At 56.9% G+C, this 15643-nt stretch overlaps 2 protein-coding genes across 3 annotated transcripts in view; one reads left to right on the top strand and one right to left on the bottom strand.

Annotated features, from left to right (window-relative positions):
- Positions 1–859: 859 nt before the first annotated feature.
- Positions 860–2784, bottom strand: LOC309588280 (testis-specific serine/threonine-protein kinase 4-like; the record flags this gene model as incomplete). The annotated part of the gene is made up of 4 exons (XM_082307332.1): positions 860–972; positions 1509–1606; positions 1955–2169; positions 2584–2784. 4 exons carry the CDS (start codon positions 2782–2784, stop codon positions 860–862), a joined length of 627 nt encoding a protein of 208 aa, XP_082163458.1.
- A 2277-nt stretch (positions 2785–5061) lies between these two features.
- Positions 5062–15643, top strand: part of PPP2R5D (protein phosphatase 2 regulatory subunit B'delta) — a 28594-nt gene continuing 18012 nt past the window's right edge. Inside the window, exons 1-5 of one of the 2 annotated variants that reach the window (XM_082307903.1) lie at positions 5062–5201; positions 6068–6151; positions 12855–13071; positions 14002–14201; positions 14590–14700. In XM_082307903.1, coding sequence (XP_082164029.1) covers positions 5175–5201; positions 6068–6151; positions 12855–13071; positions 14002–14201; positions 14590–14700 — 639 coding nt within the window. In that variant the 5' untranslated portion in view covers positions 5062–5174. Of the gene's footprint in view, positions 5202–5505; positions 5539–6067; positions 6152–12854; positions 13072–14001; positions 14202–14589; positions 14701–15643 lie in introns of those variants that run through there. The other variant, XM_082307904.1, reaches the window with a different exon arrangement.

Below are 15643 nucleotides of genomic sequence, written 5' to 3'. Positions count from 1 at the left end.
TGGACATGAGGCAGCAGTACACCCTTGGGGAAACAAAGGCCAAGAGCCTCCTGGGCTGCATTAGGGGGAGCGTTGCCAGTGGGTGGAGGGAGGTGATCCTTCCCCTCTCCTCAGCCCTGGTGAGGCCACCTCCAGAGCACCGTGTCCAGTTGTGGGTCGCCCAGTACAAGAGAGACACAGACATACTGGAGCTAGTGCTGCAAAGGGCCACAAAGATGACGAAGGGACTAGAGAAGTGGTCCTGGGAGGCTGGGGGTGGCTCTGCTCACGGTGGGAACCTCCAGATTCCTGGGGCCTGGCAGCTCCTGCAGTCACAGAGAGGCTTTGAATGGAGAGGTGTCCCCAGATGGGGAGGCTGCTTTGTGGGCTGGAGGGTGATGCCACCATGGATTGGGGGAGGTCCCTTGCAGGGGCTCTCCATGATGGGAGCTCTGCCAGGAAGGAGGGAGCCAAGAGAGGGTTCAAGGCTTTTATTAGTGGCCCCCTGAAGTCGAGGGGGCCCCAAAACTGCACGTGGGTGCCAAGTGCTTGGCAGCTTTGGTGTCTGAGGGCAGGTGCCCTGGGGACAGGAACAGAGAGATCCATTGGGTCCAGAGCAGCTCGGCGGCTGAGAGGTGCTGGCAGGCTGGGCACAGCAGGTGCAAGATCACCTTCTGGGGGGACATGGGGGTCAGGGTGGGGCCTGGGGGAAGCCCATCATCTGGGAGAGCCCTGCACACTCCCACCCCAGCGTCCTGGCCCCTGGTGCCCCAGCTGCCCCCAATGCTCCCTAATGTCCCTCCAGTGCCCTCCAGCCCCCCACCTTGCAGCCCTGGGGCAGCAACTGCCTTTGGGGGAAGACAGGGGGCTGCTAGGTCTGTCACAGGAGGCACTGCAGGTTGGTGGCATCGAAGGGCACGCAGCCCCGGAGCAGGGCATAGAGGATGACCCCGGTGCTCCAGGTGTCTGCCAGGAAGGGTCGCAGGGCTGCACCTGCAGGATCTCGGGACAGCTCTAAGCATAGGGCCACAAAAATGATGAGAGGGATGGAACACCTCTCCTGTGAGGAAAGGCTGAAAGAGCTGGGGTTGTTCAGCCTGGAGAAGAGAAGGCTGCAGGGAGACTTATTGCAGCCTTTCAATACTTAAAGGGGGCCTACAAGAAAGATGGGGACAGACTTTTTTAGCAAGGCCTGCTGCGACAGGACAAGGGGTAATGGTTTTAAACTAAAGGAGGGTAGATTTAGACTGAACACAAGGAAAAAGTTTTTCATGATGAGGCTGGTGAAACACTGGAACAGGTTGCCCAGAGAGGTGGCAGATGCCCCATCCTTGGAAACATTCAAGGCCAGGCTGGATGGAGCTCTGAGCAACCTGATCTGGTTGAAGATGTCCCTGCCCATTGCAGGGGGGTTGGACTAGATGACCTTTAAAGGTCCCTTCCATCCCAAAGCATTCTATGATTCTATTCAATGATTCATAGGACCCGCAGAAGGTCTGGCTCAGCACTGCCTTGGCAGGCAGCCCCACATGTGGCATCCTGCAGGGCCACGCTCCTGGAGAAGCTGGAGATGGAGACTTTCATGTTGTCCTTGCTGTCCAGGAGAAGGTTTTCCAGCTTCAGGTCCCTGTGGGGGAGAGGTGGCACCTGCTGGGGGCAAGCAGGGGCAGATGGCAGCTGTGGAGAGGGGGAGGTCAGGGGCCAAGGAGGGGCCAGGGACTGCTTTGGGAAGAGGAGGGCTTGGACTGGGAGCTGCAGGACAGGTGGCCATGTAGAGGGAGGGTAGGTACGGGTGTGGTGCAGCAGGCGGAGGTGTGGAGGCAAAGAAAGGCTTCCAGGAGGCCCTTCATTGCCTGGGCTGGGGGGAAACAATGCTCCAGGCAGCATGGCCAGGGCCCTGCAGAGCCCTCGCTGCCTCGGGGAGCTCTGTCCCCAGCTGCCAGAGCGGGGACCCCGTGCCTCCATGCTCACTCACCGGTGGACAGTGGCCCTGCTGTGCAGGTAGGCCAGAGCGAGGAGCAGCTGGGAGAACCAGAGCCCTGCCTGGCCCTGGGAGCAGAGCCCCTGGCTCTGCACCCGCTCCATGACGCTCCCCGAGGGGGCCAGCTCCATGAGGAGGTAGAAGCCCATCCTCATCTCCATGCCTTGGTACAGCGTGATGAGGTGCTTGTGGCACAAGCCCTTCAAGACCTGTGGGCAGCAGGGGCTTGACGTGGGACAGGCCTGCCCCCCTCTGGCACCCCTTTGCCTTGCACCCCCTGTACCCTTCTGCCCACCAATGCTCCCCTAACCCCTGGCAGCTCCCCACAAAGCGCCCACCACGGCTGCCACCCCCCTGGACCTCCCACCACCAACAGCTCCCTGCCCCTCTGAATCCCTGCCCATTGCCCCCCAGTGCCCCAATGCCCCCCTACGCCACGGATTCCCCCAACCACTCCCTGCTCCTCCGACCCCTCCAATGCCCCTGCCCCATTGAGCCTCCCAGTAGCACCACTGCCCATGAAGCTCCCCAAAGGGTGCTCCCCCTGTCCTCCTTAGCCCCCAATGCCCCAGGGACCCTCTGATGCCCCGCAGCATTTCATGATGCTCAGGGGGCCCCCTCACTGGGGCACGAGCTTCCTGAGGTCTTCCTCCAGTGCCTGCCTTCCTTTTGGAGATGACCTTGACAGCCACCTTGTGCCACAGTCGGTGGGCTGCACCCTCATACACCTCCCAGTAGGCACCGTGAGCCAGCAGCAGCCCCAGCTGGAAGCCCATCTTCCCCAGCACCAGGACAGTCTCGGGGTCGGGGGGTGCCTCCACCATGCCTGTGGGCAGCACAGATTGGTGGGGGGTCAGGCAAGGCTGGGGGGATCCTGGCTGGAACCAGGTGCCCCCGGCCCCCAGCACCCCTCACTGTCCTCTGGCCATTCCCCCCACTCCTGCTCAGGTCTTGGCCCCCAGCACAGCTCATGCCAAGGCCTGGTGAGTGCTGGCAGCAGCCACCCACCCACCCATGACCCACCAAGGTGGGGTGACAGGGAGGACAGCCAGGATGGCTGCGGGGCACAGCGGGCAGCAGCAGATGAGGTCCCTCCTCTCCTGCAGCTTTGCAGCGGTAGCTGGCCTGTCGTTTCTGAGAAGGCTCCTCCAAGCCCCCCAGCACCACTGATAGCCACGGCCAAGACCCAGCCCCCCAGCTGGAAGGTCAACCTGAACTGGCCTAGAAGAGCCCTTGGAGCAGCAGCAGAGCTGAGGTCCCCAACTTCTGCTGCCCAGGCAGCAAGAGGGGACAAGTGATAGCAAAGGGCTTTCTGGTAAAACCTCTTCCAGAGCTCTTTGGCAAGCTTGGAAAACGACAGTTTTGCTCTTTGCAACACTCCCTGGTCTGTGCAAGCACATCCTTCACTACCAAGGCTAGGCTGGAAACTGAGACTGGCACAGGGCACGTGTCGCTGCTTGTGTGCTTGCACTGGGCGTGCAGGGCTCCGGCTGGAAAAGGCAGCTGCTGAGCAGCTGAGGCAGCGGGACGCAACTCCTCTGCTGGCAGGTTCAGGAAAATTAGGCCCAAAACACACCTGCTTGGCACTGGGAGGAATTCAGGGGCCAAATAGCAGCTTGTTGAAGCTGAGCTCCTCCAGGACCAATCACCAGAGGAACTGCAAGGAAAGCCAGTGCAGAACTCGATGTGACAACTTACGAGAGAGAACGGGACATGGGAGAGGGACAACAGCAACCAGGGCCTCTCTCTGCTCCTGGGGAACCTCAAGTGCCGATGGCTGTCAAGCCAATGATGACGATAAGCATGCTGACAATAAGCTGTTGGACTGATCTGTTATAATAGACTAAGGGAAATTTTTTCCCCACGTGCCATGCCAGGTTTGTTCACCTGGTGACTTTGAAAAGATCGTGCTCCTGCTGAAGCACCTCTGACACCCTCTGACACACACACAGCAGTGCCCCCCTTTGCTCCCCAGTGATGCGCCAGGTCCCGCCTGAGAGCGCGCCCTGTGCAGAGCAGCCGCATAGGGCCGAGGACCCAGTACAGGTTTCCCAGTAACAAGCCCACACCGCACACCACAATGCAGGCTGTAGGCAAAAGCTTCACCTGCTCGAAGTCAGGGTGATCCTTACCGCTGGCTTGGCTAAAGGGAACAGGAGCTCTTGCAACAGGCCAGCAGCCATCCGCTTAAGCACGCTGACAATAAGCTGTTGGACTGACCTTAGACCCTCTAGGCACCACGAGCCCTAACGAGACGGCCCTTTGCCAGCAGGTCCCGCTCAGTTCGGGTCCATGAACTCGAGGGCAGCTCGCTGCCCGCTGGCTGTGTTTCCCCATGTAGAACATCAGCTGGAAGGCAAAGTCTGCAGGCTGTTGGAGGCTGTCCTCCTACCGCGAGGATGCCGGGCCACCTGCCAACAAGCTGTCCGAGTTGCCCCACGCAAACATGGCAGTGTCCTGGGACCCACGTCCCGGGAACAGCCTTCTCCATTACCCGCAGGGGCACGGCTCTGGCTGTGCTGGGCCTCGCAGCGCTTCCACACCCACACTTCCACCCGCCCCGGGATCCATCCATCCACCAGCTTGCACCGACCCCGTTACTCCCATCAACAGCCTCCCCAAAGCCGTGCCTCGGTGCACCGCAAGCCCCTGCCCCGCACAGGTGGGGAGCGGCCAGCCCCTGGGGCCAGCGGCGGGACCCCCGCCGCCCTGCGGGAGGCATCTGCGGGCGGCAGCCACCCGGCAGCCCCGGGCAGCTGCTCGGCGCCTCCCCCCGCGGCCGGGCTGCCGCGGAGACCCCCCACCCCTGGAGCCGCTTCCCTGGGGGGGGAGGCACGGGGGGGGGGGGGGGGGGGGGGGGGGGGGGGAACGGGACGACACCGACCCCCGGGACACCGGCGCCCCCGACCCGCCCGGGCCCGGCCGCTGCCGCCGCCGAGCGCGGAGGCTGGCGGCGCTGCCCCGGAAGAGCCGCTCGCCCGCAGCCCCGCCCAGCCCCGCCCCCCGGGGGCGTGCCCGGCGCCCGTGCGCAGTTTCTCCAATGAAAAAAATCTGCTGCACTGCGTCAGCGCCGCGCGGCGTCGGCGGAGACTGTTGCTAGGCAGGCCGGCTGGGCTGGCCCAATGGGAGCAGGGCGCTGCGGCCGGGCCCGGGCGCAGGCGGCGGCGGCGGCGGCGGCGGCGGGGCGCGGAGCGGCTGGGGCCCGGCGCTCACCATGCCCTACAAGCTGAAGAAGGAGAAGGTGCGGCGGGCGGCGGCGGCGCCGGGGTGCCCCCCCGGCGCGGCCCGGGCGCGGCCCGCTGTGACCGGTCGCCCGTTCCCGCCGCCCTCCCCGCCGCGGCCTTCCCTCGGCGCGGCCCTCGGGCGGGGGCGCGCGCGCGGGGCTGCGGCCGGCAGGGGGCGGGGGCGCGCGCCCGGGGCGGGCGGGGCGGGTGGTGCAGGAGGGCGGCGGGGGCGCGCGCCGGGCCGGGCCGGGGGAGGGGAGGGGCGGCCGCCGGTGCCGGTGCCCCCGCGCGAGCCCCGGCGGGGGAGCGGGGGCTGCGGCCCGCCCCGCCCCCGCGATGCCCCCGGTGGGGGAGGTACGGCCCCACCCCTGCCCCGGCCCCGCCGCGGGGCGGCCGGCGGGGGCCGCCGGTGCCCCGCTGCGCCCGCGGCCCGGCGCTGCCCGCGGGCGGGGCGGGGGCCCGGATCCGCCTCCGCCGCCGCCCGGTGCGGGCGGGCCGGGCCCCGCGCCCTGCCCCGTGCCCGCCGGGGCTGCGGGTGCCCCGCACCTTGTGGCGCCGGTGGGCAGCGGCGGGGCCGTGCCCCGGGGCAGGGCTGGCCCAGGCTCGGGCGGGCGCGGGGCCCCGTCACCGGCAGGCGCCCGGCGGGGGTCAGCCTGCGGTGCCCGGGACGGGACGGGAGGACGGGACGGGCCCCCGCCGCCGGGGGAGCCGTCCCGGGGGTGCCCTTCCCGGGGGAAAGGCCGGGAGTCGCCGCCCGAAGCAGGGCTGGCCGCGGGGGTGGAGGCGGGGTGGGCCCGTGGCAGCGCACGGCTGAACTCTGCACGGAGATGCTACCGTTCTGCGCAGGGTGACGTTGTCTCTGAACGCGTTTTCGTCGTTTCAGGAGTCTCCGAAGTCTACCAAAAGCACCACAAAGCCTGGCAGCGGCAGCAGCGGGAAGGATGGTGGGGCAGAGAATTCGGAAGAGGTAAGGCTTTCCCCTTGGATACAGCAGTGTGCGCGTGCAGCTCGTCTTTGAGGAGGAATAACGTCTTTCCTTCTAGCTGCTTCAGGCTGCTCTGCCAGATAACGCGTGTCACCGGGATCTTAAGGAATCGGAGAAGACAGTAGCAAAGACTAAAGTTAAGATGAAGTTAGTTCCCCTTGAAAGTTGGCCCAAAGGGAGCCGCGGCTATGGAAGAGACAGGATGAGTCTCGCACCCTGCAGCCCTGCAGAAGAGATTTGTCATGCAGCTGGCGGCGGGCGCTGCTCGCAGAGGTGGGCAGAGGGTGGTAAAGTTGGCTGCAGAGGGGGAAGAGCCACAGTTATCAAGAAGGAGGAAGCCTGACAGACGGGAGTAGCTTCCTTGCTCCCGTCAGAGCAAAGCGCAGTAAACTGTTGTCACATTGTGTCAGAGTGGGAGAGCGGTGAGAAGCAATAGAAAAGGAACGTGTTCTTCTGAGGCGTTTTCTGGGGGAGTGAGATTGGGAAATTATGGATAGGACACCTGAAAGAATAGAGGTAAACTGCTAGGGATTAAATGGTTCTCCTTTGGTAGAACAGCCTTGTTGCTGAGCACAACATTACTCACAAGAAGGCACGGTCTGTATTCCCAGCTGTGCAGAGTCTCTTTCACTCTCAATTTTGATGTTGCCAAGCTAGGTGTGTTAGAATGGCCTCAGCAGAACGTGATAATGTGATAAGCTGTGCTTAGAAGTAGCAAAAATTTGGGTAAACTGGAACTTTTCTGGTAGACTTGAGTTTGCCCAGTACTCAAACAATGTGGTTGTGGATTTTGAGACTTGGCTCAGAAGAGTGTTGTACGCGTGTCCGAGGAAGCATGCATATGTGTGTGTTTTTTTTTTTTTTTTAATACTGCAGTTTGGCAAACAGGCTGTGCCACTTCTATGTCTGTAGAAGCCTGTGTGCTTGAGTCTTGTCTGGAACACGTCGCACTTGTAATGTGAAGGACGAGGGACAGGAGACACGTAAGGCTAATGAAGGCTGGGAAGAAATCCGTAGTTCAGTGGGATGGTCATAGTCAAAATAAGGTTGTTTTAGAGTCTCCTTCAAAGCATAGATCTGTGTTGCAGAGCCTCAGAAAATATCCCCACTACTAGCCACTCGGTTTCAGGATCCAAGCCATGCTCATGCCTAACCTGCAGTTTGGCTAGCAAGAAGCTGAGTTAGTTTGCCTTGGAGCAGGTAGCAATTTTGTAGATCCTCTTTTTATATCCCATCCTGGCCTTGGCCTCTGCCCATTTTATTTTGCGTGCGCAGCTGAAAACAGCTTGCTGGGAGAGCTGTCTGCCGACTCCGAGGAAGTGAGAGAACCCCTGCCTTGGCATCATGGGGTCAGGTTTACCTTTTATTTATTTGCCACTCTTTGTCTGCTGAGCTCACAGCTCTGGGAAGAGGAAGGAAAGCCTCGGTCTTGCAATGCAAGGGTGACAGATAGCCATCGAAGCAGAGCACTCTGATGTCCCCATCGAAACCAGCAGTGGGCTGTGGTGCTGCTCTCCTGGTTACAAGTGGTGCAGTAAGAAAGGAAGAATAGTGCAGGCTACAAGCTTCCTTCTGTGACCTGAAACGGCACATAATGCCTGGTTGTACCTAGGTGCAGAAGAAACTTAGAAGTGATGCGTCTAACCTTCCCTCCCACAAAACATACCCAGCCACTTCCTCATACTCCAGACAAAATCCAGCCCTTCTTTAAGATGGAAGGCTGGGTCTCCTTTGATCATAGGAACAGAGAGCAGAGCAGAAAGGAGACACCTCTGCAGTGTGCACTGCCACAAGTCTCTTCTTCCCTTTCCCTGCTGAGTTTGCAGTGAAGTTTGTTCTCTCTTGGTGCTTTCCTGTCTCCGGACTGCTCTGCTGCAGAATGGAAGAGAGCTCTTTGCTTGATAAGAAGAAATGTATACCAGTTTGAATGCAATTTTCCTGCTCTTCAGGAAGCACAGAAAGGTATTTTGACTTTCACATTGGGGGACCGTGGGGAATTAGGTAACGTGTGCTGGGAGCGAGACTCCTTACTCGTGTCAGAAGCACGAGGTGGTTTGACTTGTGAAACACCAGGAGTGGTGTTGCCTGGTAGGGTTGATGGGCTGAGCCTAGCCTGGATGAGAGAGCCTGCCGTGGTGAGAGTTTTGCACCCTGTAAATTCCTCCATGGAGTTACGGTTGGTTGGTTGCCTTTTCTAGGGTGAAAGTTGTGTGCACCAAAGAGAATTTTCTTTTTTCTTCATATTTCAATAGATGCTTAATGGGCTTGCGGCAGGAGAGCAGCATTTGGGCAGCCCTCTTCCAGTATGCACTTTCCTCTCTCACACCATGCTCCAAGGAGCAGGGGAGGACTCAGCTCTAATTTATCCTGGTACCAGAAAGTTGTGACTTGTTTTGCAGGCAAGTTGTCTGGCTGGTGGAATGAGTAAAGCTTGTTGAAGAGCAGCTCTGGTTTGACAGATCTGAGCAAGTGCAGCGGATGAGGACCTTCTATGGGGATCTCTGCGGAGGGAGATGAAGAGGGTAGGAGTCAGTCCAGAAACCCTTAAGCGTAGTGCTTTGTTCTCTGCAGTGAAGGAGCTTTTAGTGGAGCTGATCTGGAAAGGCAGATATGTTCAAAAGCAGACACATCCCCACAAGGGAAGGCAAGTGTTCGAGTTCCCTCGTGAGTACAGGGGTAGCGCAGTGCTCTTTTAGATGCCCGTCTTAGGGTGAAGCTATCTGAGGGCAAGAGCCAGCAGAGCTTGGCCAGCCCCTGGCTTTGGGGGGCAGTTTGCTCAGGAAGAGACAGGAGCAGCGGAGGAAAACACGAGAGCAGGGGGTGGGAAATAAAAGGGTTGTTTAGTTCATTCCTTCTGGAACATGATGAAGATATGAATGGAGAGAATTTCTGCGTGGCTATTTAAGGAGAAAAAAGAAATCATGTCAGAGACCAGGGCAGCATTGAATGAGAGGATGAGAAAGAGTTACTCGTCCTGGCCAGAAAGACTGGGAGAGGCAGCTGGGTGGGGAAGAGAGTTAATGACCTGGAAGTGGGAGCAGGGATCAGCAGCAGCAGTGAAGAGGAGAGAGGAGTTGCTCTGCAGCCTCAAGGGCAGCTCGGAGCCTCACTGATGAGATTTTTAGCTCTGGGAGAGGGTGCTCTTTTTCACTGTGCTGCTGTATTACGTGTTTTGCAGATATCTCCATGGGGCTTGTTACTGCAGTACCTGGAGTTCATTATTCAGAGACAGGCGTTACAGTGTGTTGATGTTACTTCTGAGGCAGAGAGCTTGATTTTAATAGGGAAGCTGTGTAACAGCAGACAAAGAGAGCAGGTACTGACTTGAGGGATGGGAAGGGAAGAGTCATCTGAGGAGGAGGAGCTGAGAGCAGATCTGGGCTGAGAAGCTTAGCAAGCGGGAGATGCTCAAGGGACCAGTGAGGCAGAAGGGTTTTCCGAGTGGTGATGCAGCCAGCCGCGGTAGGAGTGCCTGCAGAGGTGAGGTCATGCATGGGTAGGAGAGCGGAGGAGACGCTGGCACAGCTCAGGGTCCCTGGGAGCTGAGGGTGAAGAGAAATGGCACAGAGCAAGCCCAGGGCCTGGGGCTCATTGACTTGTGCAGGCAAGTTCCTAGCAAGGAGGAGAGGTGGTGGGAACCAGTGGGGAGGAGTTGCTGTGATGCCAGGGAGCCTGTGCTTGGGGGGGTTCGAACGCGGTTGCAATTGGGGCTGGCCCGTCCTGTTGGCACGAGTAGCCGCTCCACCGCAGCGGGAAAGGTGGGGCTGCCGCACCGCGCTTGGGCGAACAGCTTTGTGCTGTTCTCTGGTCACTTCAGCACGTGCAGCGTAACAGCCTCTGGCAAACAGTGTCTCCCAAGCAGCGGGCTTTGCCGTGGTGGTGTGAGCCCTGCCTGTCAAGAAGGGGCCGAGCCTCATCAGGTAGATGTGTGCCTGCAGCCATGTAGTGGTCAGCTGGTGTTGATGTCAGGGAAACAGTCTATAAGGTTGATACCTGTGCATTAAGAGAAAAGCTTTTGGTTTTAGCAGTCTGCTGTGTTTTCAGGGATGGAAACTTCAGAGAAGAAAGTGTTAGGAAACTTAAAACAAACCTGTTCTGATTCACGTGGCCAAGGTAGGAGGTGTTGAAGGCAGAAGGACAGCAGGCCTGCTACAGGAAGCACCTCCTGAAAGCAAGTATTCAGCTTGATGCCAGAAAGTCCATATAGAAGCAATCCATCCTAAAACCCTCTGAGCGCTGCAGCGTAAGAGTGTATCTGACCTCCCCCAACTTGGTTGTGTGATTTTTGCCTGTGTATGTCTGTTTCTGTAATAACTAGCAGCTAAACCTGAAGCTGTGTTTTGTCTCTCTTCATGCCAGCTGTTGAAGACTGTAGAAGCTGGTGGCAAGGACTCTGCCAGACCCCTGATGAAGGCAGTGTGGCCGCAAGCCTGTTAGAACATTTGCCTGTGTCATTTCTGGGTAGGTGGGGAGTGCACAGGCGTGCCCTGTCAGCTAGGAAGACCCATGTGTCCTGCTTCCCTCAGTGTTACCTGTGAGGCTGCCGATGCATCTTTTGTTTCTCTCTGTACCATCTTTTCTCCATGGTGGCTCAGCATTCAGATTTTCCCCTTCTTCCCTGTGGAAGGAGAGTGATGCAGAGTAACGGACTAGCCTTCCCAAAAGCATGTGGACAACATCTGAGCGGCTCATGCTGCCCTGATACCCAAATATTCAGGGTGAGGAATGAACTTCTCGCTCTTGGAAGGTTGCCAGCAAGGATTCAGCCTGACTTAACTGATGAGAGACCACTGTTCAGGATAAGTTGCCTCCAATTTGTAGTCTGGGCCTGCTTTGTCTGGCAGACACAACTGTTTTCATCACAAGCTCATCTTGCTCCCTCCTCTCATCGTGGGACAATGCTGCTCCGTGAAAAGAGTCAGATCAAATCTAAACTGAAGAGAGTTCAAATCTTGTTGTCTCCCCCCACCTTGGCTTGGAGCTGAGCTTGAAACAGAACCATTTAAGATTTCCTTCAAGCAGAGCCAGACCAGACCAAAATATTTCTGATTTCTGGTTCAAAGTAATGGCTTGACAAAACAATTGGTGTTTTGTTTTGGGCACTGTTTTTCACAGGGAGTCTTTGCACTTCCTCTGCAGATCCTCATCTGTAGAGCAATGTCTCCTTGTAGGCAGCTTTCCCTATTCCTGCCTTGCTGCCTCCCCGTGTGCTGCACATGCAGTAACTCTTGCTCTTGCACTGTAGTGCTGTGCTGCACCTCTTTGGAAACCATCAGGACTGAGTTCAGGGTAAGGACTGTGCAGGGTAAGCTGCAGCTCAGCTGCTCCTCACAGGAAGAGACTGGCCATATCGCATTTGGAGGAGAGGTCTGATGAGCTTCTGCACTGCTGGTGCTTTCCCTCAAAATCCTGCTGGTCGGTGTTCTGGGGAGGTGTGCGCTTGTACTGCTATGCTGTATGTGACAGCTGGGAGTTGTGGGGGAAGGAGAGGGTGACGTCCAAAGATTTCACCCACCTCTGCTCCCCATCCATTGCGCTATCCCTGTTGTGTCCTAAACAGGTTTACCCTGCAGCTCTTTGGCTTCATGTGCCAGCGGGAAGGAGATGGCAGAACTGAGGAGGAGAGCGTTGCTGGGCTCATGCAGCAAAGCCAGAGTAGGCTGAGTGCTGTCTCCAGCTGAGCCCTCCGCTATAGGCTTGCTGGTGGGATGTTGCTGTCTTCCATATGAAGTTTTCCATGAGTTGGGACAGTGTGGTGTTAAAGGGTCAGTTATTGAGCCATTATGGCCCAAGTGAGACTTGAACCAGCAGAGCTTCAGCAAGGTCAGAACAGAGCTGAGCTTGAGTTTATGGTCACCTGCTAAAAATAAGAAAGTGCCTCTGTAAGTGCTGTTTAACCAGCATGAAGTGGAGAGGATGCCTGCTGGAGGAAAGTGCAGGCAAAGAGTTTGTGTGGCTAAAAGGGGTGATGTGGAAAAAGCAAATCGACAGGAGAAGTCCAGACAGCAGTGAGGCTGAGACAAGGCGGAGATGGAGGGAGCAGCCAGCACAGGTTGGGAAAGCCAACAGCCTGAGACCTAAGGTTTGGGTATGGCCTGTGTGGTTTGTAGACTAGCAGCTCCTGGTCTATGGATGCAGCAATGATTTTAGTGGTCTTCACTATTGCCTTTCCAGGGCTGTCATGTCTGCTCCGTACTACACGCTGCTTTGCTTTTTCCCAGGTGGTTCCCTGCACAAGGATAAGGAAGCAACTTGCTAGTTTTCAAAACCTGTTTGCTGTGTGTTGTACAGAGTGCTGTAATTGGAGGCAGTGGTACACTGAGATTTCTGTTTGGACCACGGAAAGTTCTTATTTCTGCTTTTTTGTGTCAACAAACTCCTGAAACTTGTTGCAACGTCGCTTTGCTTTCTATATCCCTAGCACCCGGAGTGCCGAGAGGCTCTCGTGTCTTTGTGGTACCTCGCAAATACGAGTAAAACTGATGTTAACTTTGCAGGTATGCTGCAAATGCAACTGACGGGTCTAGAGCCCTGCAGGAGTGGGTGAGATGCACTGAACTGCAAGTGCAACAGTGGAAAATGTGCCAGGTTTCTTCAGTCCAAGAAGATGCTGATGGTATCCGATTGCTTGTGAGGCTTGTAGGTAAAAGCTTATGAGTTGTTTTACTCTCTTCTCCCTCATCAGGCCCAGCAGCCTCAGCAGCAGCCACAGCAGCAGCAGCAGCAGCAGCAGCAGCAAACTTCAAATAAGCGGCCCAGTAACAGTGCTCCCCCACCAACCCAGCTGAATAAGATTAAGTACTCGGGGGGACCCCAGATTGTGAAGAAGGAGCGCCGGCACAGCTCTTCTCGCTTCAATCTGAGCAAAAACCGGGAACTGCAAAAGCTCCCAGCCCTTAAAGGTAAAGAAGCTATGGGGTGGGGGTGACCTGCGTGACCAGTTGTGCCTTCTCCAGTCAGAGTGTGGTGGAGTAAGGGCTCTTCCCAAAGAAACCCTGGCAGTGTTCTGCTAACCTCCTGCCGGCAGTATGGCAGGGATGGCTCTGGGAAAGGTTCTTGGCTTGGCAGCTCGTTGAGACTTGATGGATAGCCTAAAAGAAAAGGAGGATACTCAATGCAAACTTCAGTACTTACCTTCCCATTTGAACTGATTTAAACCCTCGTGCTTATATGTACTTAGGGTTGCCTCAGATTCTTCAGCAGGTTGTGCAGGAAGGTGGTGAAGTGCAGAGACCTTGGTGCAGACTGCTCTTGGTTCCTACAGCCACCCGTTCCTGGGAGAGGACTGGGCCTCCTCCTCCTCCTTGTGTTTCCATTGCAAATTATAGTAGTGCTATTGAACTTGTCCACATTAGGGCAATTACCTGGCATTAGCAGTTAGTCTACATAATGGTGCAATTAAACATGACTTAAGTGCGGACAAGGAGAAAGCATTTTCAGCAGTCAATCAGCCAGACCCGTTGCTGACATTGCTCACAGAAACAGGCAGTCGTTTTAGGAAGGGCGAGCCTTGCAGCTCAGCAGCCATTCTGCAAGCAAGAGCTAAGTTCCCCTGATTGGCCTTAGCAGAGCATAGTTTCCAGTGGCAACATATCAAAAAGAGAATGCTGTTAATATAGGGCCTCTGCCACCTTGGCCCCTCTTCTGGGCTGCTCTCTGGGAGGAGGGTTAGCCTACAGCGTGCTCTGCCCAGCTCCCTTTGTGACTGTGCGGTGCAGGGCCTGGGTGGAGGGAGAATGCAGGACGGGGAGCAAACCGCACTGCTACCTGGGCAAACCAGGAGTATGTTCTGCCTATCTCCAAGGACAGATGTCCCTGCTTTCTCTTGACAGATGCTCCTCCACACGAACGAGAAGAGCTTTTCATCCAGAAGCTGCGGCAGTGCTGCGTGCTTTTTGACTTCATCTCTGACCCCCTCAGTGACTTGAAGTTCAAGGAGGTGAAGCGAGCAGGTCTCAACGAGATGGTGGAATACATCACACACAACCGTGATGTTGTCACTGAGGCCATCTATCCTGAAGCTGTTATCATGGTAGGGCATGGGGCCAGTACATGCATGTGTGCCAAAGAAACAGGGACTGTTCAGAAGCATGGCGGGGAGGAGGGGATAGGGATTTGTCAGAGAGGAGTGTGACCCCAGTCCTACCCATTCCTTATTACCTGCCTACCCCCAGAAAGAGAAGAAGGGGGGGGGGTGACAGTGCCTGGTGTAGGGAGAGGTGGAAGCTCTTGTCTCTGGCACAGACTGCACTTGTGGAGTTCATATGCAGACTGTAACCCTGCAGCCTCTGGGGAGGGATCTGTCTGTGGGCACAGCTATGGCAAATCACAATGTGTTGCTCCACAGTGAAGGATTTGCTACGGGGAGGACCATCGTGAGGTGCAGGGATGTCACTCATATACCTTTTCACTCACTTTAGTTTTCAGTGAACCTCTTCCGGACGCTCCCGCCGTCATCCAATCCCACAGGTGCGGAGTTTGACCCTGAGGAAGATGAGCCTACATTAGAGGCTGCCTGGCCGCACCTTCAGGTGAGGAGGAGGCGGGGGGATATAGATCTGGTGAATTTATCTCCAGGAGGTCGAGAGTCCATGTAGTGCTGGAGCCTGCCAGCCCTGCTGCTGGCTGCTTCCCCAGCCTGTGAGGGTTGCTGGTGTGGGGACGGGGAGAGACCAGGCCTGCCACCCATGGGTCAGAGGTGGCTTGCAGGCAATGCAGGCAGCAGGGGTGTCCTGGAAACAGGCTGTGTACAACACTCACCTGCAGATGGCTGTAGTCCCACATAGGCCTGAGGTAGGCTGGGAGTGAACACTTTACTGGGAGCTAGGGAGTTGTCCTGTATTGCCTATGTAAGAAGCAATTCCCAGCAGTGTTAATGTCCCTCCCAAAGGCTTGAGAGCCCTCATCCTCTGGGCTTCAGCAGCACTGGAGATAGCACCCCTGTCTGCTTCAGCACTCCTCTCCTTGCCCAGCTCCCTGAGAGGCACATGGAGGAAGAGGACTGCTTGGTGCCAAAGCAAAGCCTGTGCTGGCACCTGCTAACTTGTCTCCTGTATGCTGGATGTAATTCAGTTGCGTTAACTGGGAGCAAATGTTTGACCAGAAAAGATAGGGAACTGGAGGGGAAGAAGAGGAGCGAAGGATCTTTTCATTAGGCTGTGTGTCCTGGGAAGTAGACTTTAAGTCAAACTAGGTGAAAAGGGTTATGAAGGCAACAGCGAGCATGGTTTAGTAGAGCTCAGCAGTGGAAGTCATGAGGTAAGCTTACAGAAGTCTCCCCAGGCACTTGCACAGGGACATGTTGTCAAGCAGACAAAGGCAGAACAAGAGCCAGGCACTGCAGAATGAAGCAGAAAATACAGAGAGGAAGTAAGGTGCAGTTCTGCAGCAGTGGTTAATCACTTCTCACTGCTGCAGCTGACATAGGGATGTGAACGTCAATAGAAGTGGCATGTCCTCAGCACCAGAGTGCTA

The sequence above is a fragment of the Platalea leucorodia genome, assembly GCF_965183815.1.
Source record: "Platalea leucorodia genome assembly, chromosome: 3".
Lineage (NCBI taxonomy): Eukaryota > Metazoa > Chordata > Aves > Pelecaniformes > Threskiornithidae > Platalea > Platalea leucorodia.
Note: the sequence above shows the minus strand (reverse complement) of the source record. Positions and strands in the feature narration are given on the sequence as shown.